General features: G+C 39.7%; 1 protein-coding gene across 1 annotated transcript in view; it reads left to right on the plus strand.

Moving 5' to 3' along the window:
* Window positions 1-25,747, plus strand: part of MTMR8 (myotubularin related protein 8) — a 110,285-nt gene that overhangs the window by 1,116 nt on the left and 83,422 nt on the right. Inside the window, exons 2-3 of the mRNA XM_019656100.1 lie at window positions 20,285-20,407; window positions 24,341-24,503. Coding sequence (XP_019511645.1) covers window positions 20,285-20,407; window positions 24,341-24,503 — 286 coding nt within the window. The remainder of the gene's footprint in view (window positions 1-20,284; window positions 20,408-24,340; window positions 24,504-25,747) is intronic.

Genomic DNA, 25,747 nt, shown 5'->3' on the forward strand with positions numbered 1-25,747 from the left:
AGCCTTTCCTCCTCTATCAAATGGGGATAATGAAATTTACTTTGCTCACTTAGGGTGGTTGTGAGGACTAAATAAAAGGATGTGTAGGAAAGCTTTTTTTTTTTTTAACTTGAAAAATGTTCTGCCCACTTGTTGATTTAAGGTCCTGCTGCTGCTGATGGCAACGCAGGAGCTCCAACCTTCAGACGTCTTCTTTCCTGACTCCTTCAGGCCCCTTCTCTGTTGAAGCTAACCACTTCCCTTGTACCACCAGCCTTAGCTTTTTCTTGGTCCCTTCCTTTCCAGGTGATGTCATTTGCACCAGTTTCCCTGGCATGGTATAGGGAGGTGGCATCATCAAAGCAAAGGGGCTTCTGCTATCCAGCCTCACTCTTCTATTTATTCACCTAACCTTGGGCCATCCTATTTGCCCAGTTCAAAATTAGCTCATCTGAATACTCACTTTGTTTTTCTTTCCCTGGAGAAGAGGGGGAGGCAAAACTGCCCTTATGTTTGAGTGTTATAATATTAAAATCCCCTATTGGGGGATTAAAGCTATAAACTGGGCTAGCTGTATGGTAAGGGAGAAGATACCATTATTCTGCCCATATCAAAATAATAGTAGGTAACTCATTGAATGTTTAACTATGTGGCAGACACTGTGCTAATTGCTTTACATGAACTAGGTATGAAATCCTTACAACTTATAAGAGAGATACTTTTATTATTCCTATGTTACAGATGAGGAAACAGGCCAATAGAGGTCAAGTGACTTGCCTAATAAAGATAAGAGTGCTCAGTTTCAGACTGATGTGGAGATGGGGTTCATGCTCAGGAAAATTTTAACTGGCATCGTGGCTAGACTCCATTTGTACTGCATGGATGGTATTGTGAATCTTGGAATACAAATTAAAACTCCAAATGAAGACTTAGTTTTTAAAAATAAAATTGGTATTTCTTTTGCTGCCTGGCAGGGCTGTGAGAGCCCACAAGTGGTAGGTATGCTGCAAGAAGTCTATTTTTTTTCTTTTATTATTATACATTTCTGGGAAAGGATTAGGGTTGCACTAGTGGCTAGGGATTAAAATGGCCCTCTCTTGTTAACTCATTGTTTCCACAAAAGGGAGAGACTTCTGTCTCGTTTAGGACAAAGAGATAACCATGAGCTTCTAAGTTATTAGTTCTGCATGCAAGTGCAAAAGTGATTTTTATTTTTGGTTCTTGCTTTAATCTTTTTCTCTTCTTGGGAAGACTTTTTTTTAAAAAAAAACTATTGAAGTGTAACATACATATAGAAAAGCTTATAGATCATAAGTTTACATGCCATGAATGTTCACAAATTGCACATAACCATGTAACCAGCACCCAGATCAAGAAACAGAAGTCACCTCATTCCTCTTCTAGTCAATAACACTCTTAAGGGTAACCATTATCCTGACTTTTAACAGAATACATTGGTTTGTCCATTTTTTTAAAAATATTTTATTGGGGAATTGGGGGGAGGGGATCAGCATTGAGGGATCGGGGAAGGGTAATGGACAGGTAGACAAATTGCTGTTTTCGTTCTTCAGTCTAGTTGTGGAGGACGTCGCTTCACTGGCCCATGTTGGTATGATCATTGTGCTCTTCCCGGGTGAGGCAATCGGTCACCGGTCATTGGTCGGCTACTCACATGGGCTCCCGGCAGCTCACAACGGCTGCCGGGCGGCCGGCTGCCAGCCACTCACGCTGGCTGCCAGCCACTCATGGCTTATGGCAGCCCACTGCAGCCCTGCTGCAGCCTACGCCGTCGCTGGCGACTCACAGCAGCCCAGCTCCAGGTCAAGCTGTTGTTCAGCATCTTAGCTGTAGAGGGCAGCGTCACTGGCCCTCAATGTGGGATCTGAACCGCAGCCCTGCTGCTCAGAGCTGGCGCTCCCAAGCGAGCTCTTAACCAGCTGAGCCACTTGGCTGGCCCTGGTTTGCCCAGTTTTGTACCTAACATAAATGGATTCATATAGTATGTACTCTTTTGTGTCTGGCTTATTTTGCTCAAAATTATGTTTGAAAGATTCATTTATATTACTCCTTATAGTTATAGACAATTCTCATTGCTGTATAATATTCCATATTCCATTTTGGTAACATGCTTCATGTGATTTATCCAGTCTTCTGTTAATGGGGACTTTCCAGTTCTGGCTGTTATAAATAGAACATTTTTTTATGGATATACATATGCATTTTTCTTGGGATATACTATAAAGGAGTGGAATTTCTGGATCATAGGATATGCATATGTTCAGCTAGAGTAGATACTGCCAGTTTTTCATTCCTACCACCTATGTGTGAGAGGAACTGCCTTTTTAAGTTATAACCATAAGGTTTAACAATGATTTTTTGTTGTTGTTGAATAATCTTTTAATAAAGTGAGGTGTACATCACTGATATTAAAGAATGGCTGTATGCACAAAAGAAAACAAACTTTTTGGCTAAGGGTTCGGGAAGGAAGAAAAAGCATGAGAAACAGGAAGTATGTGGGGGTGGGGAGAGTGGTCTTACTTGTAAACGTAAACCATAAACTGGAGGAAAAGATCTAGAAGGCGTGGGCCATCTGGGCCCTGCAGGCACCACAAGCTCCCGTAAGTGGCACCACTTCACCAACCCCACTGTCAAGTACCCTCAAGATCAAGGGGCCAAAAATGACCTGTGTCCAGATTTAATTCTAGGTTTGAATTTAGTCTTAAAACTGGGTCCCAGCACCAGTTTCCTAGAGCAGGTGTGGGCACGCTCCACTCGCACAGCATGCGGACAAGCATGCCTGACACATGGCAGGCAGCCAGGCTCCTTAGGGGCACTCTACAACGAGTGCCCAGTGGCGTGCAGTCAGCTCCTCAGGAATAACAATGCCACAAAAGTTCATTGACTCACCTATCTGAACCTGAATTTGTTCTTTGTACTTTTCCCTACCCCCTACACTTCTGTGTCAGTTAGCACCTAGAATTTTTAATTGCTTTCCTTTCTGGAATGGAACCTTATTAATTAGGATTTTTCAGTTAACATTGATTGAGTTTTAGCTGGCATGGACATTTACTGTTGTGATTAAGAGTGTATGCTTTGGAGCCAGACTGTCTGAATTCAAACTTTGTGATCTTGACAAGTATGTAACTTCTCTGTGCCTCAGTTTCTTCATCAATAAAATGGTGGTGATAATAACAGTATTTATCTCACAGGGTTGTTATTAGGATTAAATGAGTTAACATTTGTAAAAGTGCTTAGACCAGTGCCCGGTGAATCATAGATGCTTAATTTAGCTACCAACAACATCATTATCATTATTTGTTATTATTTACAAAATTCCACATTGGAAATAGTTAGGGATACATAGCTGTCTTAAACATAGCAACTGCCTTCTAGGAACTCTTAATCAAGTAAAGTGATGAGATGCCAAGAATGAAAGCGAGAACTTTCATAAGAGGGACAAATGAAACAGTATTAGAGTTTAAAGGCAAATAAGGTTGAGTTCTAGATGAATGTGCGGAGTATGAAATGAAAAAAGCTTTATGGAAAGAGTGGCATTTAAGCTGAGTTTGAATAATAGGTAGGATTTTGCTCTTTAGAGATTGGGGAGGTGAGAGGGACTCCCTACCAAGGGAACCACAAGAGCATAATAAGCTCAGGACCAGGTAGCTCACTAGGGCAAGGCAAAGAGAGGAATGTTTCAAGGAATTAAGTTGGAGAGAGAAATTTTGTGGATTGTAGAGGAGGACCTTAATGTTAAACTGAGAAATCTGAACTTGGTTCTATAGGTAGGAAAGAGCTGCTAAAGCTTTGTAAAGTCTAGAAACATAGAATATAAAAGAAAGAACTTTTTAAAAGGTTATCTAAATGAGGAATGGGAATGCAGTTTCTTTTTGGCATGATGGAAATGTTCTAAAGTTATATTGTGATGGTTGCACAACTTTGTAAATTTACTAAAAAATCAGTGAATTGTGCACTTAAAACAAGTGAATTTCATGGTCTGTAAGTGCAATAAATAAATAAATAAATAGATAGATAAATAAATAAATAAATAAAAGTTCATCTAGTGATAGTCCAAGCCTCTTATTTCACAAATGTAAAAGCTGAGGCTCAGATGGCTGAAGTTTCTTGTTTAAGGTCAAACTTGTTCAGCAGTGTCTTTTTGTAGTTTAGTATGCGTGGCTGGTTTAGACTATGATAAATTGTGTAGAATTATAATTGAGTCAAGAGCCAAAATAAACGGAAGTGCCAGGTGGGTACAGAATGCTATTCTGAATAATAACAACAACAACAACAACGACACGTTATAGTAGTTTACTGTTTAAAGAGTGCTTTTCAAACCACTCTACCTACTCTCAAGATTATAATTTATGTGAAGTTTTCCTAAAGGCAGATAATTTTTGGCTTGACTTCCAGGAAACTAAGAAACAAATTTAGTGTTCAATCATATTAACTACATTAGTCCTTGTACTTGGCATAATTGCTTCCTCTTCCTTTTCATGGCTTTGATTTTCTGTCCTAATAACCTAGTTGTAGATCTGTCTTTTATTATAAACCACCTCGAATTCATTTAGGAAAGAGGCAGGTTCAGAATAAATCAAGATAAAACTGGGTAAAGTGTTTTTTATTGTCAAGGAAATGTGATTTTTATTTTTAATTTTTTAATTTTTTCTCCGCCCTCCCCCCCACTTCTGACTCCTCCACCTCCATGCTGTTGTTCTCAGTCTAGTTATGGAGGACGCTGCTCACTGGCCCCATGTTGGTGTTATGATCATTGGTGCTCTACCCGGCTGAGGCAGTCGGTCGCCGCCCGTTGGACAGCCACTCACTGCAGCTCTCTCCAGCTGCTGGCCACTCACACCAGCTGCTGGCCACTAATGCTTGCTACACCGGCCACGGCTCACGGCACCCCACATCAGCACACGTTGTCCGGCGGCCACTCAAGGCAGCCCAGCTCCAGGTCGAGCTGTTGTTCACAATCTTAGCTGTAGAGGGTGCAGCTTACTGGCGCAGCTTACTGGCCCATGTAGGAATCGAACCGGCAGCCCTGTTGTTCAGAGCTCGTGTTCTTACCAATTGAGCTATTCGGCTGCCCGGAAATGTGTTTTTTAGAGGTGAGGATTGCATTCCCCTTCCATTTCTCAAAAGTCCAAATTCAGTTGGCTTCACTTTGATTCTTTCAGTCTAGGAAATAGTGTGATGTAGTGGGGGAAAATAAAACATTGAACGAGTTGGGTTTGAATTCCAGATATGTTATTTCTTAGCTTTGAGTTCTTGGCCAAATCACTCAAATGCTCTGCATATCATTTTCTTCATTTGTGAAATGGGGATAATATCTACTTCTTGAGACTATGATGAAGATTAAGATAAGATATAATAAGGGCCTGGCACATAGTAAATGCTTCATAACTGTGTATGCTCTTTTGTTTCCATCAGAGCCAAACAATGATAGAGGCTTTAGTATACATTAGTTCTGGGAGGTCTCAAAGATCAGCCTGTCTCAAAAGAGGGAGACTTTCCTGAGCATTCAGAAAGGCTCTTGGTACTACACTGCAAAGAGGGAGGCTACCCAGGAAGCCCTGGTAGCAGTGCTCTGGCATTCTGGCCACTGTTTCATAGGCTTTGGGATCGTTTTCCTTAACCACCAAAACCTCCTCCTTTGACCTCACTTTACTTGGGAAACCCCACCTTAGCCATTACTCTTAGAAAAGCACTGGAATTTGTTTTAGGGTTGTGTGTTTTTTAGATATCGTTCTGTGGTTTTGTGGTACAGTACTTAAATGCTTTAGAAAGATTTAAATTTTTTAAAATTACAGTTGACATTCAGTATTATATTAGTTTCAGGTGTACAGCATAGTGGTTAGACATTTATATAATTTATGAAGTGATCCTCCCTATTGGTCTAGTGCCCACCTGGCACTATACATAGTTATTACAATATTATTGACTGTATTCCCTATGTTGTACTTTACATCCTGTGACTATTTTGTAACTACCAATTTGTACTTAATCCCTTGATCTTTTTCACCCAGCCCAGCAACCCCTTCCCATTTGGCAACCATCAGTTTGTTCTCTGTATCTATGAGTCTGTTTTTGTTTTGTTTGTTCATTTATTTTGTTCTTTAGATTTCACATATAAGCAAAATCACATTGCATCTGTCTTTCTCTTTCTGACATACTTCACTCAGAACAATATTCTCCAGGTCCATACATGTTGTCTAAATGGTAAGATTTCATTTTTTATGGCTGAGTAATATTCCTCTCTGTGTGTGTGTGTGTGTGTGTGTGTATTGTGTATATATATTGTGTGTATATATATCTTCTTGAACCAGTTGTCTGTTGATGGGCACTTAGGTTGCTTCTATATCTTGGCTATTGTGAATATGGCCGCAGTGAACATAGGGGTGCATATATCTTTTCAAATTAGCATTGTGGGTCTCCAGATAAATACCCAGAAGTGGAATTGCTGGGTCATAAGGTAGTTCTATTTTTAATTTTTTGAGGAACCTGCATACTGTTTTCCATAGTGGCTGCACCAGTTTGCAATTCCAGCAGCAATGCACGAGGGTTACCTTTTCTCTACATTATTGCCAATACTTGTTTGTTGATGTATTGATGATAGCCATCCTGACAGATGTGAAGTGATATCTCATTGTGTTTGTTTTGCATTTCCCTAATAGCTAGTGCAGTTGAGCATTTTTTTTCATATGTCTATTGGCCATCTGTATGTTTTCTTTGGAGAAAGGTCTGTTCAGGTCCTCTGTCCATTTTTTAATTAGATTGTTTCTTTTGGTGTTGAGTTGTGTGAGTTCTTTATAAATTTTGGGTATTAACACCTTATTGGATGTATCATTGGCAAATAACTTCTCCCATTTAATAGGTTGTATTTGCGTTTTGTTGTTTCCTTTGCTGTGCATAAAATTTTGGGTTTGATGTAGTCCCATTTGTTTACTTTTTCTTTTGTTTCCCTTGCCCAAAGAGTTATATCAGAAAAAATATTACGAAGAGCAGTGTGAGAGAGTTTACTGCCTATGTTTTCTTCTAGGAGTTTTATGGTTTTGGGTCTTACCTTTAAGTCTTGAATCATTTTGAGTTTATTCTTATATAAAGTGTAAGAAGGTGGTCCAGTTTCATCTTTTTTTGCATATATCTGTCCAGTTTTTCCAACACCACTTATTTTATTTTATTTTATTTAAAGATTTTTTATTGGGGAATTGGGGGAATGAGAATAGAGCTGGGGAATTGGGAGAAGGGGAACAGACAAGTTGCTGTGCTTTTGTTCTTCAGTCTAGTTGTGGAGGATGTTGCTTCACTGGCCCAAGTTGGCACCATCATTGCGCTCTTCCCTGGCGAGGCAGATCANCAGTCTAGTTGTGGAGGATGTTGCTTCACTGGCCCAAGTTGGCACCATCATTGCGCTCTTCCCTGGCGAGGCAGATCAGTCGCCGGCTTCTGGACAGTCACTCACTGTGGCTGCTGGCCACTTACGCTGTGTGCTGGCTACATACGGTAGCCCATGACAACCCACTGCCACAGGGGCTGCAGCCTACACCGTCGCTGGCAACTCACAGCAGCTTAGCTCCAGGTTGAGCTGTTGTTCAGCATCTTAGCTGTGGAGGGCAGTGTCACTGGCCCTCATATGTGGGATCTGAACTGGGGCCCTCTGGCATCTCAAGCCAGTTCTTAACCATCGCGCCACTCGGCTGGCCTCCAACACCACTTATTGAATAGACCCTCTTTACCCAATTGTATGTTCTTGCCTCCTTTGTCATAGATTAAATGACCGTATATGGATGGGTTTATTTTTGGTCTCTCTATTCTGTTCCATTGATCAATGTGTCTGTTTTTATGCCAGTACTATGCTGTTTTGATTACTATATATAGCCTTGTAGTGTAGCTTGATATCGGGTAGCGTGATATCTCTAACTTTGTTCTTTCTCAAGATTGCTGTGGCCATTCTGGGTCTTTTGTGGTTCCATATAAATTGTAGGATTATTTGTTCTAGTTCTGAGAAACATGTCATTGATATTTGGATAGGGATTGTATTGAATCTATAGATTGCTTTGGGTAGTATGGACATTTTAATGATTATTATTAATTATTCCTCATTATGAGCATGATATATGCTTCCATTTATTAGTATCTTCTTCAGTTTCTTTCTTCAGTGTCTTACAGTTTTCCAAGTACAGGCCTTTTACTTCCTTGGTTAAATGTATTCCTAGGTATTTTATTTTTTTGATGCAATTGTAAATGAGACTGTTTTCTTAATTTCTCTTTGTGATAGTTTGTTATTGGTGTATAAAAATGCAACTGATTTCTGGATATTAATTTTATATCCTGCTACTTTACTGAATTCATTTGTCAATTTAGAAAGATTTTTTTGATGAGCTCCAATGACATTTTCATTATTTGAAAAACCCATGCTAGACAGGGTGTCAGGAGACCTGAGTTCTAGTCCCAGCTCTGATACTGACAGGTTGTATGACCTTAGATTTCATTTTCCTAATGGGTAAAATAATAATATCTAACCTTTATTGAGCAACTACTATGTACCAGGCAGTATTCTAAGTGCTTTACATAAATATTACACATTTATATACTCATTTAACACTTACAACAATATGTTATTACCCTCATGTTAAACATAGGAAAATCAAGACCCAGAAAGCTAGAGCAACTTGCCGACAGTCAGAATATGAAGCAGACAGTGTGTGACTCAAAAGCCTATACTCTTAACCCCTGCACTGTACTGCTTCAAAAAAATGAGCACATTGGATTATACCAGCAACTCCTAAACCTTGTTCCTGATGACTACTAGTCCCACAGGATGAGTTGTTTAAAAAATAAAAACGATCCTAAGGTGAGTGGAACTTCATAGTGAGTTTTCACCTATTAGAGTCTGAGAAACCTTGCAATAGAGGAACCTGCTTTTATTTGTTTAACCTACTGTTTTCCTAACCTGACTGCAGGTGTGTGTGCAGGTGTGTGTGCATATGTACACACACTGATTAACATCATTTGGAACCAGGGTTCATAGAATATGCTTTGAGAAATGCTGGTTTCAATCTGGAAAATGTATTCTAACTTAAGTGCTTTGAGTGCTCAGTAATGATAGATGTGTGGACTGAAATGTAGCATTCCTTTCTGAGTCTCCAGTTTGCTTTAATTGGAAAGGTGCTGAAAAACAGAGTGTGAGGAGAGACACATAAATTCAAGGCTAGTTTGGGTTGTGTTTGTAACACTTGTTTCAAATTACCTTGTACATCTTGACATAAAAGACTTCGTTTGTGTTCCACCTTTACCTTTCCTCCCTCCTACCCTCCTTCCACCCTTTCCTTTCCTCCTTCCTTAGTTATTACTTTAAAGACAAGACCTAAATCAGAGATGCTTGTTGTGAAAATAGGAGAAAGCCTTTTAAATATATGGAGGGTGAAGCAGTTGTTTTCGTAATGAATGCCTTCAGTTGTCAGAGGGTGCCATGTGGAGCAGGGCTTATGTGGGACACGTGTAAGGCTGATTGATGTCATTACAGGGTCGGTCCTCCTGGGGGCAGATGCCTCATCTTTATTTTTGCAGTGTATCCATGTTATTGTCAATAACTGTGACAAATCAGGATAGTAAATGGATTCTGGGACCTGAAGTACACCTGATTTCCTCCCTTCCTCCCTTCCTGGGAGGGAAATGGGAAAACAAACAAACAAAAGACAACATGATGTATTCTATGGCCCACACCTTCTCCAAGAGTGAAGATCTTGTAAATGTAGTGGTGTCCACAGCCCAGGAGTGCAAAACTAAGAAAGCAGTTGGGTGGCCTGCTTGGTGGTCAGCCTTTTCCCTCCCTCCCTCCTGCCCTTCCTTCCTTCTTTCCTTCCTTCCTTTCCTCCCATGTCCTTCCCTCCCTCCCTCCCTCCTTTCCTTTCTTTCTCCCTCTTCTCGGTCCTTTTTACTGTCTTTCTCTCCTTCCTTTTTCTCACCCTTCTATCATTCCCCCTTTTTCCCCCTTTCCATTCTGTCCCCCTCCACTCCTCTCCCCTCGTGTTTCTTATGTCTCTCTCCCTGTCCCTCCCTCCTTCTCTCTCCCCCCCCCCGCCCTACACACAGACACACATACGCATAGTCTATGGGACCCAGGTTTCTGTGGGATAAAAGCATGTCAGGCAAAGGAACCCTCTTAGCACAATGTCTCAGAACCAGAGAGGACTCTGGTGCCCATGACTAGACAAAGGGGAGGGTCTGAGTGACTGCAGGTCTCCTACAAGGTCCTACCAGCTGATGGACACAGGTTCCCTGCAGTGTGGAGCCCTAAGGAAGTGTATACCAACACTTTCAATAGCAACAGTTTCCACCTCCTCCAGGACTTCCTCTGGGACTACCCTCCAAGAGGAACATAACACCCTTCATACATGGACATTGCAGCCTTTTGGTAGCTGGTGCCCTGGCCCTTAGCAGGAACTCCTTCCGAGTGGTCAGTTTTTCTCCTTGTTGAGCATGTTCTGCCATTCAAGGCTGCCTGTCCTGAGACAGGAGAAAGCTAGAGATGCTTTATAGTCTCAATTTCTGCTCCTCACCCCTTGCCCATTCTTTTCCTGAAGTGTTGACTTCTGAGTGTGAGGCAGTGAGCTCCTATTCCAGCTGGCACTGATTTCTTCTGTTAACCTAACTACAATAGAGTTCCTCTAGCAACAGCAAGCCTACTTTTTCTTTTAACTTTAGATTGGCTAACGCACTTGCGTGCTTTTACCAACTATTCACATCAAGTTTATATAGTCACATGCACTCAGATGAGCAAATACCTACCTGCAGCTTCCCCCTCAGGAAAGGAAATGATGTGAACTCACGTTTCTCTTTCAGCATTACTTTGTAGCTTTTCACATATGCATTTTCTACCCCACCTTCTCCTCCCCAGTGCCCCAATTCCTACTCTTCTGCTTGTTCTGTGACTGACGGTTACTGTGGATACGTTTCTTTTTTTTCCTTTTCTGTCTTAGTCCATTTTGGCTGCTATACAAAATATTGGGTTGTCAGGAGGGCCGGCTGAGTGGCTCAGTTGGTTAAGAGCTCGCTCAAAAGTTTGAGCTCTGAGCAACAGTGGTTTGAGTCCAGCCCAAGCTGAGCAGCTGCTGAGCTGCCAACAGGTAGCAGGATGGCTCAGCTGAAAAAAAACCAAAAACAAAATATTGGGTTGTCAGGAAAGTCATGACATATGTTTCTATGTTTTTCAATGCAAAAATGCATCATGACTTTCCTGATGACCAAGTACCACAGACTTATAAACAGAATAAATTTATTTCTCACAGTTCTCATGACTGGAAGTCAAAGATTAGGATATTAGCATGGTTGGGTTCTATAAAGTCCCCCTTCCAGGTTGCAGACTGTGCACTATTCACTGTGTCCTCACATGGTGGAAGGGGATGAGGAATCTCTCTGGGGCCTTTTATTAGGGAATTAATTCCACTAACCCTATTTATGAGACTGTGCCCTCATGAGCTAGCTAATCACCTCCCAAAGGCCCCAACTCCAAATCCTGTCATACTGGACATTAGGATTTTAACATATGAATTTTGGGAGGACACAAACATTCAGACCATAGCACCTTCTTTTTCCATTTGGGTTTTTGGCCTTAAAATGTCCCCTGGGTTCTAATAGTTCTTTTTTCTTTATCTTACATTGGTCCTTCTCAGTCTGGCTTTTCACTTATTAACTAACTACTCCTTCTCTGGCCTTGTCCTTTTGCCCTACCTCCCTTCTGTAATTGGACACATCTTGCTGTCTTTCCCTTCCTCCTTTTTCTGCAGCCACCCCTTAGCCACCTTCTGTATCTGTACCTCTAGCAAGGGTGACTCTGTGGTGGAAATAAATGCCTTCCTAGCCTGTACAGGAAAATAAGACTAGTTTTTCTTGGGATTGGAAAAGAGTTTTTTGGGTTTTTTTGTGGTTAAAAAATAACATTTACCATTTTAACCATTTTTAAGTGTACAGTTCAGTAGTGTTGTGTATGTTCACATTGTGCAACATATCTCTAGAACTTTTTCATCTTGCAACATCAAAACTCTATACTTACTTAACACTAATTTCCTCTCCCAGCCCCTCCCAGCCCTTAGCGACGACCACCTTCCTACTTTCTGTTTCTATAATTCTGACTACTTTAGAATACTTCGTATGAGAGGAATGATACAGTATTTGTCCTTTTATGACTGGCTTATTTCCTTTAGCATAATATCATCCATGTTGTAGCATGTGGCAGGATGTCCTTTTTTAAGGACATAATAAATATTGTGTATAAATACTACATTTTCTTTATCCATTCTTCTGTACGTGGGCATTTGGGTTGCTTCCACCTCTTGGCTATTGTGAATAATGCTGCAATGAACATGGGGGTGCAAATATCTCTTGAAGATCCTGCTTTGAATTGTATGGATATATTGTAAATCCAGAAGTAGATTTACTTGATCTATTTGGTAATTCTATTCTTAATTTTTTGAGGAACTTCTATACTGTTTTTCATAATGGCTGTACCATTTTACATTCCCACCAACAGTGTACCAGGATTCAAACTTCTCCATATCCTCGCCAACACTTACTTTCTGTTCTTTTTTTTATAGTGGCTGTCCTAATGGGCGTGAGGTGGTATCTTGTGGTTTTGATTTAGTGATTTTGAGCATCGTTTTTATTTTTTAATTGGGGAATTGGAGGAGGGGAACAGTGTTGGGGGATTGGGGAAGGGGAACAGACAAGTTGCTGTCCTTTTGTTCTTCACTCTAGTTGTGGAGGACGCCGCTTCACTGGCCCATGTTGGTATTATCATTGCGCTCTTCCCGGGTGAGACAGTCGCTCATCGGCCATTGTACAGCCGCTCATGGCAGGTCACGAAAGCTCATGCCCGCTGCTGGCCAGCCCCACTGCAGCCTACGCCATCAACCCACGGCAGCCCAGCTCCAGGTCGAGCTGCTCTTCACCATCTTAGCTGTAGAGGGCGCAGCGTCACTGGCCCTCATGTGGGATCCGAACCGGGGACCTGCTGCTCAGAGCTAGCATTCCAAGCCCAACTGTTAACCAACGCGCCACTCGGCCGGCCCCATTGAGCATCTTTTCATATGCTTGTTCATCATTTGTATATCTTCTTTGGAGAATTGTCTATTCAAGTCCTTTGCAGATTTTTAAGTCAGGTTATTATTATTTTTTTTTGGCTGAATTGTAGAAGTTCTTTATATATTCTGAATCTTAACCCCTTTTCAGATATATGATTTACAAATATTCTCCCCCATTCTATAGGTTGCCTTTCAACCCAGTTGAATGTTTCCTTTGATGTACAATTTTAAAGTTTCATATATTCCCATTTGTCTATTTTTACTTTCATTGCCTGTGCTTTTTGTGTCATATTCAAGAAATAATTGCCATATCCAATGTCCTGAAGCTATTCTCCTATGTTTTATTGTAGGAGTTATGTAGTTTTTGGTCTTACATTTAGGTATTTAATCCACTTTGAGATAATTTTTGTATATGATATAAGGGTCCAACTCAATTTTTTTTTCATGTGACCATCCAGTTTTCCCAACACCATTTGTGATGAGACTGTCCTTTCCCTATTGCATAGTCTTGGCACCCTTGTCAAAAATCATTTGGCCATAGATGCAAGAGTTTATTTCTGGGCTTTGTGTTCTGTTCCATTGTTCTATATATCTCTTTTTATGCCAGTACCACACCATTTTGATTACAGTTGCTTTGTAGTATGTTTTGAAATCAGGAAGTGCGAAACCTCCAACTTTATTCCTGTCTTTCAAGAATGATTTGGCTATTCGGGATCCTTCAAGATTCCATGTGAGTTTTAGGATCATTTTTATCTATTTCTGCAAAAAATTCCATTGGGATTTTGGTTGGAACTGCATTGAGTCTGTTGATCACTTTGGGTAATGGGGGTATTTTAACAATATTAAGTCTTCCAATCCACAAGCATGGGATAGGTTTCCATTTATTTGTACCGTCTTTAACTTCTTTTAGCAATGTTTTCTAGTTTTCAGTGTACAAGTCTTTTACCTCCTTGGTTAAGTTTATTCCTAAGTATTTTGTCTTTCTAGGTGCTATAGTAAATGGAATTGTTGTCTTAATCTCCTTTTCAGTTTGTTCATTGTTAGTGGATAGAAACGCAACTGTTATTTGTACGTTGATTTTTGTATCGTGCAACTTTACTGAAAGTACTTATTGTTTACTGTTTTTCAGTGGAATGTTTAGTTTTCTATGTATAAGATCATGTCATCTGTGAACAGAGATAACTTTACTTCTTTTGTAGTTTGGATGCCTTTTGTTTCTCTTACTTAATTGCTCTGGCTAGGACTTCCAGTTCTGGAGAACAATTTTTAGAATGACTTTTCAGGGTAGAGTTCTGGGGACAGGTGATCCAAAGAGATTTATTTTCTCATAATTGCAGTGGGTTGTAGTAAGGATTAAAATGAAATATGACATGTTCAGCGTGTATAATTACTTGGTGTATAGTAACTTCTCTATTTTGTTATTATAGTTGCTGTGAAGCTTGGAACCTAGCCTTGGAAAATAAGAGGATGAAGTTGTAATTCCCTAAAGTGTGGTTCTCAAACTTGGCTGCGTACTACAGTCACATGAGGAAATTTTTCAAACTCCTGAGGCCAATTACTTGTATATCAAAATGTCTAGGGGTGGGACCCAAGCATCAATATTTTTTAAAGTTCCCCAGTTGATTCCAATATTCAATTAAAGCATGAGAACCACTATGCTAAAATATATATATTTTTTATTATTTCAGATTCCATGGATTTTCCATGTCAACCACAGATTTTATTTAGACATGTTTTTTGGAATATTTCAGTGGTTCTTGATGATGGCTACACATTAAGATCACCTGTGGAGCTTTAAAAAAATTCCAGTGCCCCATCCCAACCACTTGAATCAGTTTTGGAAGGTTGGGCCTGCATATTCCTTTTTATGTTTGTTTTGTTTTCTTTTAAAAACTCCCCTGGTATATAGCCCAAGTTGAGGACCATTGGTTTGCCTGAAAGGAGGTTTGTGTTTGTGAGGCTACAACACTGTAGGGTTTTAATTGCTACAGCCATAACATAATTCTGTAGTGAAAATCTAAATGTATGAGTTCTGCTGGTTCACACTATTCTGTAATAATCACCTCATGGTTTATAAAGTGCTGTCAGATCCATATTAATTTGATGTTTGTAATAAACTGACACGACAGGCATACTTTCCTCTATTTTATAGATGAGAAAACTGGCACAGAGAGATGAAGTAAATTCCCTAAGGTTACCCCATTGGCAGAGCTGTATTCCCACCCAGGACTCCTGTTGCAGGGTTGTGCTATACTGTGCCATGCATCCAACCTTGTGAAAAATATATCTTCCTTCCAGAACGAGTACATACTATCTTTCAGTCTCTTACCAGAATAAGTAATCACCCAATTTGGGTAGAAATTTTTTTTATTCAACTCCCTTTTTCTACATCCATTCAGTTTCAATTCCCATTGACAGTCTGTTTTCTCCAAGGCTTAGAACATGGAAAAACAGGTATTAAACTCAGGCCTGTCATTAACTGTCTATGTGTTGTTTCAAGTAGTGATTGATAACTGTGTCAAATACTGCCTGTATATCGAGTGAGATTATGACAGAATTCACTTCATTCCTTCCATTCTTTTTTTAAATTAATAGGCTATTTTATTTACCCCTCTCTCCCTCCCCCAACCTCTGAGCCGTTCGTTGTTCTCAGTCTAGTTGTGGAGGACGTTGCTTCATTATCCCATGTTGGTGTTGTGATCATTGCGCTCTTCCTGGCTGAGGCAGATTGGTTGCTGTCCACTGGATGGCAGCTCATGCCGGCTGCCAGCCACTCACGTTGGCTGCCAGACACTCATGGTAGCTACTGGCTGCGGCTACTGGCTGCGGCTCACAGCAGCTTCATGGCAGCACACACAGTTCGCTGGCCACTCATGGCAGCCCAGCTCCAGGTCGAGGCGTTATTCACAATCTTAGCTGTAGAGGGCGCAGCTTACTGGTGCAGCTTACTGGCCCATGTGGGAATCGAACCGGCAGCCCTGTTGTTCCGAGCTCACGTTCTTACCAACTGAGCTATCCAGCTGCCCCAATAGGCTATTTTTTAAGCAATTATAGATTTATAGAAAAATTGGGCAGAAAGAAGAGTTCCCATATATACCCTCATTACCCCTCTAGTTTCTCCTATTATTGACATCTTGCATTAATGTGACACATTTCTTTCAATTGTCAAGCCCATATTGATACATTATTATTATTATTATTATTATTATTATTAACTAATGTTCATAGTTTGCATTAGGGCTCATTCTTTTTTTTTTTAAAGATTTTTATTGGGAAATTGGGGGGATGGGAACAGTGCTGGGGAATTGGGGAAAGGGAAACAGACAAGTTGCTGTCGTTTTTGTTCTTCAGTCTAGTTGTGGAGGACGTTGCTTCACTGGCCCAAGTTGGCACCATCATTGCGCTCTTCCCGGGTGAGGCACATCAGTCGCCGACTTCTCGACAGCCGCTCACTGTGGCTGCTGGCCGCTCACGCTGGCTGCTGGCTACACACGGTAGCCCATGGCAACCCACTGCCACAGGGGCTACAGCCTAGGCCGTTGCCGGCGACTCACGGCAGCCCAGCTCCAGGTCGAGCTGTTGTTCAGCATCTTAGCTGTAGAGGGCAGTGTCACTGGCCCTCATATGTGGGATCCAGACCAGGGGCCCTCTGGCATCCCAAGCCAGCTCTTAACCAATGTGCCACTCAGCCGGCCCGTGGATGGTATTTTCTTAATGGTCATTGCTGGTATAGAGAGATACTGTTGATTTTTGTAGGTAGGTATTTTATCTGGCAATCTTGCTGAATTCCTCTCAATTCTAATAGTTTGTCAATTCTTTTTTTTTTCTTGGTAGATGATTATCTTCCTTGTAAATGGTACCAGATTAGCACTTCACAGCCAATCCTTGCATTTCTTGATTTCCTCATTATATTGGCTAGGATATCTAAAACAGTAGCAGTGATAGTTTGGGTCCAGTGTGTCTTGTTTGTGATTTTAATTTAATGCATTTAGTTTCTCCATTATGCATGACATTCATTGTAGGTGTTTAGTATATAATCTTGACCAAGTTAAGGATGTTTACTTTTTTTCCTAATTCACTAAGAGTTGCCAGCATAAATAAAAGTGAACTCAAATGTTTTTTTCTGTATCAGTTCAGATAAAGCATTTGATTTTTCTCTTTTAATCTATTCATGTGATATATTACATTGACATTTTCTGATGTTGAACTGTCTTTACTTTCTTGAGATAAATTATATTGTACTTGATCAAATGTATTTTTTTTAAAGATTTTATTTGGGAATTGGGTGAGGGAACAGTGTTGGGGAATCAGCGAAGGGGAACAGACGAGTTGCTGTTCTTTTGTTCTTCAGTCTAGTTGTGGAGGATGTCACTTCGCTGGCCCATGTTGTATTGTGATCATTGTGCTCTTCCTAGCTGAGGCAGATAGGCCACCGGCCATTGGACGGTCGCTCATGGCAGCTCACGGCAGCTCATGGCAGCTGCTGGCTGTTCACGCTGGCTGCTGGCCACTCATGGTAGCTTACTGCAGCCCACTGCAGCCCCACTACAGCCTATGCCGTCCCTGGTGACTCACGGCAGCCCAGCTCCAGGTCGAGCTGTTGTTCACCATCTTAGTTGTAGAAGGTGCAGCATCACTGGCCCATGTGGGAACCGAACTGGCGGCCCTGCTGCTCAGAACTCGTGCTCCCAAACCAACGAGCCACTCGGCCGGCCCTGAAAGGTATTTTTCAAAATATACTATTCATTAACTAATTTTTTTAAAGATTTTTATTGGGGAATTATGGGGATGGGAACAGTGCTGGGGAATTGGGGGAAGGGGAACAGACAAGTTGCTGTCGTTTTTGTTCTTCAGTCTAGTTGTGGAGGACGTTGCTTCACTGGCCCAAGTTGGCACCATCATTGCGCTCTTCCCGGGTGAGGCAGATCAGTCGCCGGCTTCTGGACAGCCGCTCACTGTGGCTGCTGGCCGCTCACGCTGGCTGCTGGCTACACACGGTAGCCCATGGCAACCCACTGCCACAGGGGCTGCAGCCTAGGCCGTTGCCGGCGACTCACGGCAGCCCAGCTCCAGGTTGAGCTGTTGTTCAGCATCTTAGCTATAGAGGGCAGTGTCACTGGCCCTCATATGTGGGATCCAAACTGGGGCCCTCTGGCATCCCAAACCAGTTCTTAACCATCGTGCCACTTAGCCGGCCCTCATTAACTAATTTTTTATTAGATTTTTTTGCATCTACATTTCATAAGTGAAATTGGTGTAAACTTAGTTTTGTTATAGTTGTCTATTTGGTTTTAGAATCAAGATTACACTATCCTCATAAAATAGATGGAGTAACCATTATTCTTTTTCTGTGACTGGAATAAATTGGATAACGTAGTCATTAGCTGTTTCTTGGAAGTTTGGTACAATTTACCTTATAAAATTACCTGCACCTGGAGCCTTTTAGTAGGGAAAATCTTTGACTATCATTGCCATTTTATATTTTTCTTGGAATTTCTCACTTCATGTAAGTTTTTCAGTTTATTAGCATATTGTTCATAATACTCTCATTTAAAATTTTTGTTACTTTGTTTTCCCTTTTTTATTCTGTATTTTAGTTGCCTTCCCTCACTCTTTTTTGTTTCCTGATTAGTCTTGTTAAAGATCTATCCTGTTTCCTTTTTAAAAAATAAAATTCTAGTTTTGTTTATCTTTTGTGCTGAGTTTTTCGTGTGTATGTGTGGGGGAGGATTCTTTGCTTATTAATTTCGGTTCTTTTTCTTCCTTGTTTATGTGTTCTTTTGCTTTTTTCATTGCACTGAATGCTTAATCAATTCATTTTTAACCTGTTTGGTTTCATGATAAATATACTTAAAGCTGTACATTCATTTCCTTCTTAGTTCTGCTTTAGCTGTGTGCCACAGATTCTCATTTGTTGTGTTTTCATTATCATTTACTTTTAAATAGTTCTTAATTTTATTTATGATTTCCTTTTAACCCAAGGTTAATTTAATACGCTATTTTGTTTCCAAATGTATACTAATTTTGGCCATCATTTTGTAATTAATTTTTGATGTCACTGTATTATGGTTGGCAAGGTAAATTCTGTGATATTGAGCCTTTGGAATTTATTGAGGCTGCTTTTACAGCCATTATCCTAGTGTCTTTTTGGAAGTGCTCTCTTTGTTGTCTTGAATGATTATGTGTTCTCTTTGTGTTGGATATTGAGTTCTACTCTGTATATCTAATGACTTGAGCCTTTTACTTGTACTGTGCAAGTGTTCTGTATCTCTACTTGTTTTTTGTTTTTGTTTTTGTATGCTTGATATATCAATTCCTAACTAGGGTGTTAAAATATCCAAGTGTTCTTTTTCTCTCTGCAGCTCTGCCACAAGCAAGTACATCAAGCAAGATATATTTTGAAACTATATTGTAATATGCATATATATTTATGATGAATATATCTTGTTGTCCTATTTTTCTTTGTCACTTAATTCTGTTTGTCAGATACTAAGAATGCTACACCAGCTTTGTTTTGGTTCATATTTGTCTAGTATATTTTTTTCATCCTTTATTTTCAACTTCTTCACATCTCTTTGTTTTAAATGTATCCCTTCTAGCCTGAATATTGTTGAGTCTTTTGTTTTAATCCAGTCTGTGTGTATATCTTTTAATTGGTAAGTTTAATTCATGTACATTTGTTGTAATTACGCTTACATTGGTACTTATTTCTGGTATTTCATTTTGTACTTTCCATTTATGGTACTCTTTGTTTGTTTTCTCCTTTGCCACTTTCCATTGGATAGATCAAGTTTTTTCCTGCTTTATAGAAAGTTATATGATATATTTTCTTGCCCTTTAATTTAAGATCTAACCTCATGTAATTTATCTTGATTGATTTTTACACATACAATAACTACAACTTCCTTCCAACAAGTACCCCAGCAGACACTTATGTCCTGTTTATCTTCCACCCACAACTACCCCATTGTGGTAATATCATCTAGAACTTTAATCCTTCCTGGAATCCATGTTTCCTTCTCACTTTTATAGTTCCTCCAGTGCTGATTTAGGAAAAGGAAACATAAATTATGTGAGTTTGCCACCTTGGCAGGAACTAGAAAGCCTCGAAGAAGTTTTGTAGCAAATTAACAGCATTTATCTTGCATTGCATGTCTCACTTTAATCACAGGTGGTGAGTTGATGACTTAATCAACATTTCCTTCCCCCCTAAATAACAGGTAGAAAACGTGAAATTACTGGATCATTATGTGGATAAGAAACCAGCTAATGGGATTCTATATCTTACTGCAACTCACCTGATCTATGTGGAGGCTTCTGGTGCAGCTCGGAAAGAAACATGGGTATGTTCATGAGAAGAAATTTCAAAGGGTCTTGAAGAGTTGTGGATACATGCTTTCTAATGTGGCAGTTCCTTGAAATTGCAAGTGACAGTTAAATTGCTGTAAAACCTTTGCTTCACATGACCTATTCTAGGGGTGTTTTCATAGATTGAATTATATGACTCTTTATCCCTCAAGTTATTAACTGTAGTCATCTTAGTCATTTTAAACTGCATGGAACTTTTCCTGAATATTTTTTGGTATAGTAGTCTCTCCTCATTTTCTGAGCCTAGTTGATAAGCATCCTGAAATAATTTAAAGCCTTGCTACTAATAAAATGTCCAATAACCAGCAGTATCTGTATCACCTGGGAGCTTGTTAAAAATGCAGGATCTCAGGCCTAACATTTTAAATATTTTTAAAATTAGTTTCAGGTGTGCAAAGCAACATACTAGTTAGACATTTAAACCCGTCATAAATGATAACCCACCCCCCAAGCTACTACCCCTCTGACATCTTATATAGCTGTTACAATAGCATTGACTATCTTCCCTGTGTTGTACTCCACATCCTATGACTATATATACCTATATATTTAGTTATAGTTGACATTCAATATTATTCTACTTCAGCTTCAGGTGTATAGCGCAGTGGTCATCAGGCCTAAGGTTTTGAATTTCTAAAAAGCTCTCAGGTGATGCTGATGGCCCTTTGACTACACCTTGTGTATCGATTTAGACCAGGGGTCGGCAAACTGCAGCTTGCAAACCACATGCGGCTCTTTGGGTACGTTCCATCTCAAAAGTTTGCTGACCCCTGGAAGAGCCAATCCTGTCCCTCACAAGAATTTAAAAATTGAGAACCATAAATATATTTTTATATAATCACCATTATGTGAATAATATCCTTTAAAATTTTTATAAATGAAACGATGATAGTTTTGTTTTAATCTTCAATTTTACTTCAGAGCCACATGTACGTACCCAAAGAGCCGCATATGGCTCACGAGCCGCAGTTTGCTGACCCCTGGCGGCTCTTCCATCTCAAAAGTTTGCCAACCCCTGATTTAGACCATCTCTCTGACCTATGACAGGGTGTGTATCATATGTGTGTTTCTTGTTACACCTTTAAACAATGTTTTCTAATTACCGTAGCACCCCTATTATTACTGTATGCCCTCTCCATGCTGAAGTATCACCATCGTTTAATCTTAACTTATTCTTTAGCCAGCTTTATGCTTAGACCTCTTTATAAGCAGCACAAAGTGCCTCTGGTATAGAGCATAGCATAGTGATTTAAATCACAGGCTCTAGAGCCAGTCTGCTCAGGTGCAATCCCAGCTTTAACGTTTACTACGTTTGTAACCTCGGACAAGTTATTTAACTTCTCTGAGTCTCACTTCCCTCATCTGTAAAAAAGGGATAGTAATAATATCCTCGTTATGAGAATAAAAAAGTTAATGTTGTAAGTGCTTAATAGTGCTTGGCACATGTTAAATACTATTGTATAAGTATAAAATAAGTTAAACTGAATATATATATATATGTATATATGTATATATATATATATATATATATGTGTGTGTGTGTGTGTGTGTGTGTGTAATAAGTACAGTTGACCCTTGAACAGTGTGGGGGTTAGGGGCGCCAATGCCTGTGCAGTTGAAAATCTGCATATAACCTTTGACTCTACAGTCATCCCTCGGTATCCATGGGGGAATTGGTCCCAGAACCCCCTATGGATAGCAGAATCCATCAATGCTCAAGTCCTTTATATAAAATGGCATGCAACAATGCATACAGTTGGCCCCCTGCGTCCATGGATTCCCAACCATGGATTGAAAATACTGTTTTTGATCCTTGGTTACTTGAATCTGTGGATGCGAAACCCATAGATACAGAGGGCCGACTATATTTGTTGAAAAACAAATTTTTTTTCAGGGCAACTGAAGCTGTATTTTATTACTTCCTTTTAAGAAACAATTATGAGCTTTCCCCATGTGAGATTGTATGTTGCTCCCTTTGGTGTGATGAAAGGAATGCCAAAAGAGGAATCAGGACAGCTGGTTCTAGCGAGATTCAGATATGTACTAACTGGCTATATGACCTCAGATAAGTGGCTCTTGCTCTCTGTGCTTCAATTTCCTCATCTTTAAAATGAAGTGGTTAGATTATATAATTAGTAGGGATCTTTCTATTTCTAACAGTTTAGGAACCATTTCTTTAGTACTGCACCATAAGACTTTCTCCTTTCTACCTACATTTATAGACAGCACACATTTCCCTAGATAGGTTCCTACTGGGTATTATTTCAAACCCAGGAGATTAGATCTGGAAAGGAGAATTTATGTAGATTATTTCTACATGTCAAAGGAGGCTTATTTACCTAGTTAGTACTATTAATGAAGACATTCTTCTCAGCCTTCATCTGTTTCACTTTTCCCTTCTTCCTAAATCACCACGTTTTTTTGCCTGGCATCTAATTTTGATGATCAGTGTTTTACTACTCAAAACACGGATCTCACTTGTTGACCAACAGGGCTTTGATTTTCTTGAGATTTGATATATTAATTCCTATTACATTATTAATCATTGTTGTGGCCCCTCCAAAACTGCCATGGAAGGAACTGAATTTAACAAAACTATTAAGACAGCAATTAAGATGGAAAATCCCTGCTAGGAATATGTGAATGGTCCCAACACCTGTCCCATTCTTAAATGGTGGTTATGATTGAAAGAGGTATATTTTCCAAATAAATTGTGGCTGGAGCATGGAGTGTGCAGGGTGGAGGAAAAGAAAAGACCATGATGATTGGAAGGCCATTCCAGGCACAGGACAGGGAGTCCAAAGAATGAAAAGAATACATTGAGGTTCTAGTTACAGGAAATATCAGAGACACAGATAGGAGGAGAACATCAAAGACTAAAATGTAAAATGATGATTCCATGGCTTTTTGAATCTATAAAGAAAGAATTGTATTATTTGGGTACCATTCATTTGACCAGTTAGTTCCCTTTCCATGCATTTCTTTTTTTGCTGGCATCAGCTTGGGCAGGAGTGATAAGACTAAAGATTTAATCCTTTTTTAAAAAAATCAAAATTGTTAACCTGTACTCCCATGGGAAACAACTTTATTAACTGCAATACAGTGCTTATGTATATTTCTTTAGTTATTAGTCTTATAGTTTCTACTCATTTCCTAAGTTACTCAGGTCAATTTTTCCCCCACTTCATTCTTTGCTTGACTGTCACTCGAGTCTAAAATGTGGGAGAGGAATTTCCCCCCTAATATTTCTAGTTAAATCCTAATTCCAGAGTTAGAGTTTTTAGAATTCCTAGAGAAAGAACCCTGAGGTTGGAGTTAGACTGCCATGGTTTAAATCCTCTTTGTGCCCCTTGTTGACTGTGTGACCTCTGATGAGGAATTCGCTTCACAGAGTTTTGTTTTTTTCATTCTTGAAATGGGGTGATTATATCTCAAAGATTTATTACAGGGATTAAATAATTAATGGTCATGGATGATCTTGTAAGAAATAAAGCACAATGACAGTTATTAATTATTCTAATTAGTGATTCAGTAGAATGGAGGGAAGTTCTGTTTTTCTCTATGACAATTATTCTACTGTAATTGTAAACTCCACCACAGCGTGCTAGAAGCATCTATTACACTGAGCCAATTTACCACAATTGCCCTACAAACCTGTTAACGTTATATCCCTGAGAGAGAAGTTTTATAACACTGCACTTATTTTATAACACTGCTTTTCATTGCTTTACCACTGTTTACTTCTGTTTGAGAGAAACTCAGTTGTGCCTTACAAAGGATGGTTGAAGGTTTGTAGATGTGATCACGTCTCTGGCAGTGCTGTTACCATTAGTGAGAGTCAGAAACACTGATAATGATAGAACTAGTGCGTGTCTGTGAATTTATTTTGGTTCTTTTCTGTTTTGTAGATTGCAATTCATCACATTGCCACTGTGGAGAAGTTGCCTGTCACTGGCCTGGGTTGTCCCCTGATTCTCCGCTGCAAGAACTTTCGGGTGGCCCACTTTGTTTTAGACTCTGATGTTGTATGCCATGAGGTTTATATTTCGCTGCTCAAGCTTTCACAGCCAGGTAGTTACGGTAGTATTTTTATCTAAAACCATTTATATATTTTTCCCAGAATGGCATACTGGAAAGATCATGAGCTATGAAGTTAAACAGGGCAGAGCTTGGATCTGGCCTCTGCTACTTACCAGCTTCATGGTATTTGGGCAAGTTATATAACCTCTGAACTCAACTTCCTCACATATAAAAGTAGTGATAGTATAAGTTCCCCATGGGATTGTTTTGAGGCTTCAATGTATTTGTGCATTTTACTCTGTACTTGCTATATAGTATATGTTTAGTAGATGTTATTTCTTTCTCTCTCCCTCCCCCCTTTTAAGTATCAATTTGTGAATTTTTTTCATCAGTTCAGGAAGAAAGTCAGTTTTGGAGCAAAATTTGTTTCCTGTTATCATGCAAGCTTTATGTTTGGCCCTACTATTCCCACCCCTATTTTTAGTTCCAGCTAGAATTTTTGGGCAGTTTATCAGAGTCCTTTTTAATATATTTTTATTTTTCAGCTGTAGTTGACATTCAATATTGTTTTATAGTAGTTTCAAGTGTACAGTATAGTGGTTAGACATTTAATAATTTAATCCCCCCAATTACTCTAGTACCCACCTGGCACTATACATAGATACTACAATATTACTGACTATGAAGTACAAATTGGTAGTATCAGAGTCCTTAATAATGCAGTTATCTCTGTTTTCTCCATTCTCGCCCTTTCATCCACCAGCCCCATCTCTAGGTGGCTAACCCATCAGCTTCCTCTGAATTTAGTGTGTGGAATTCCCATGCTCTTACATTTTCCCTCCGATTTCCTTCCACCCTTCCCCCGGAATAATTCCTCAGAATTTGCTGGTATTTTTTTGACAGAGGTTACCTGTAAGCCAGCCCAACACTTTTTAAGGCTCTAGTAGATTCTGTCCATCTCTAGAAAAGTTGTTGCCACATAAATTGGTCAAATGAGTTATTGATTGCATGTTGCATCATAATGAAGGAAGGAATGGGGTTGACTGGAAGAAGAGAAGAAATGGACATTTATCAGCCAGAAGTAATTAATGGTCTGATAGGGAGAATGCAATAACAGTGTTAATGTTTTTTTTTGTTTTGTTTGTTTTAAATATTTTTATTGGGGAATTGGGGGAAGGGGAACAGACAAGTTGCTGTGCTTTTGTTCTTCAGTCTAGTTGTGGAGGACGTTGCTTCACTGGCCCAAGTTGGCACCATCATTGCGCTCTTCCCGGGTGAGGCACATCAGTCGCCGG

The sequence above is a fragment of the Hipposideros armiger genome, unplaced genomic scaffold (assembly GCF_001890085.2).
Source record: "Hipposideros armiger isolate ML-2016 unplaced genomic scaffold, ASM189008v1 scaffold_254, whole genome shotgun sequence".
Lineage (NCBI taxonomy): Eukaryota > Metazoa > Chordata > Mammalia > Chiroptera > Hipposideridae > Hipposideros > Hipposideros armiger.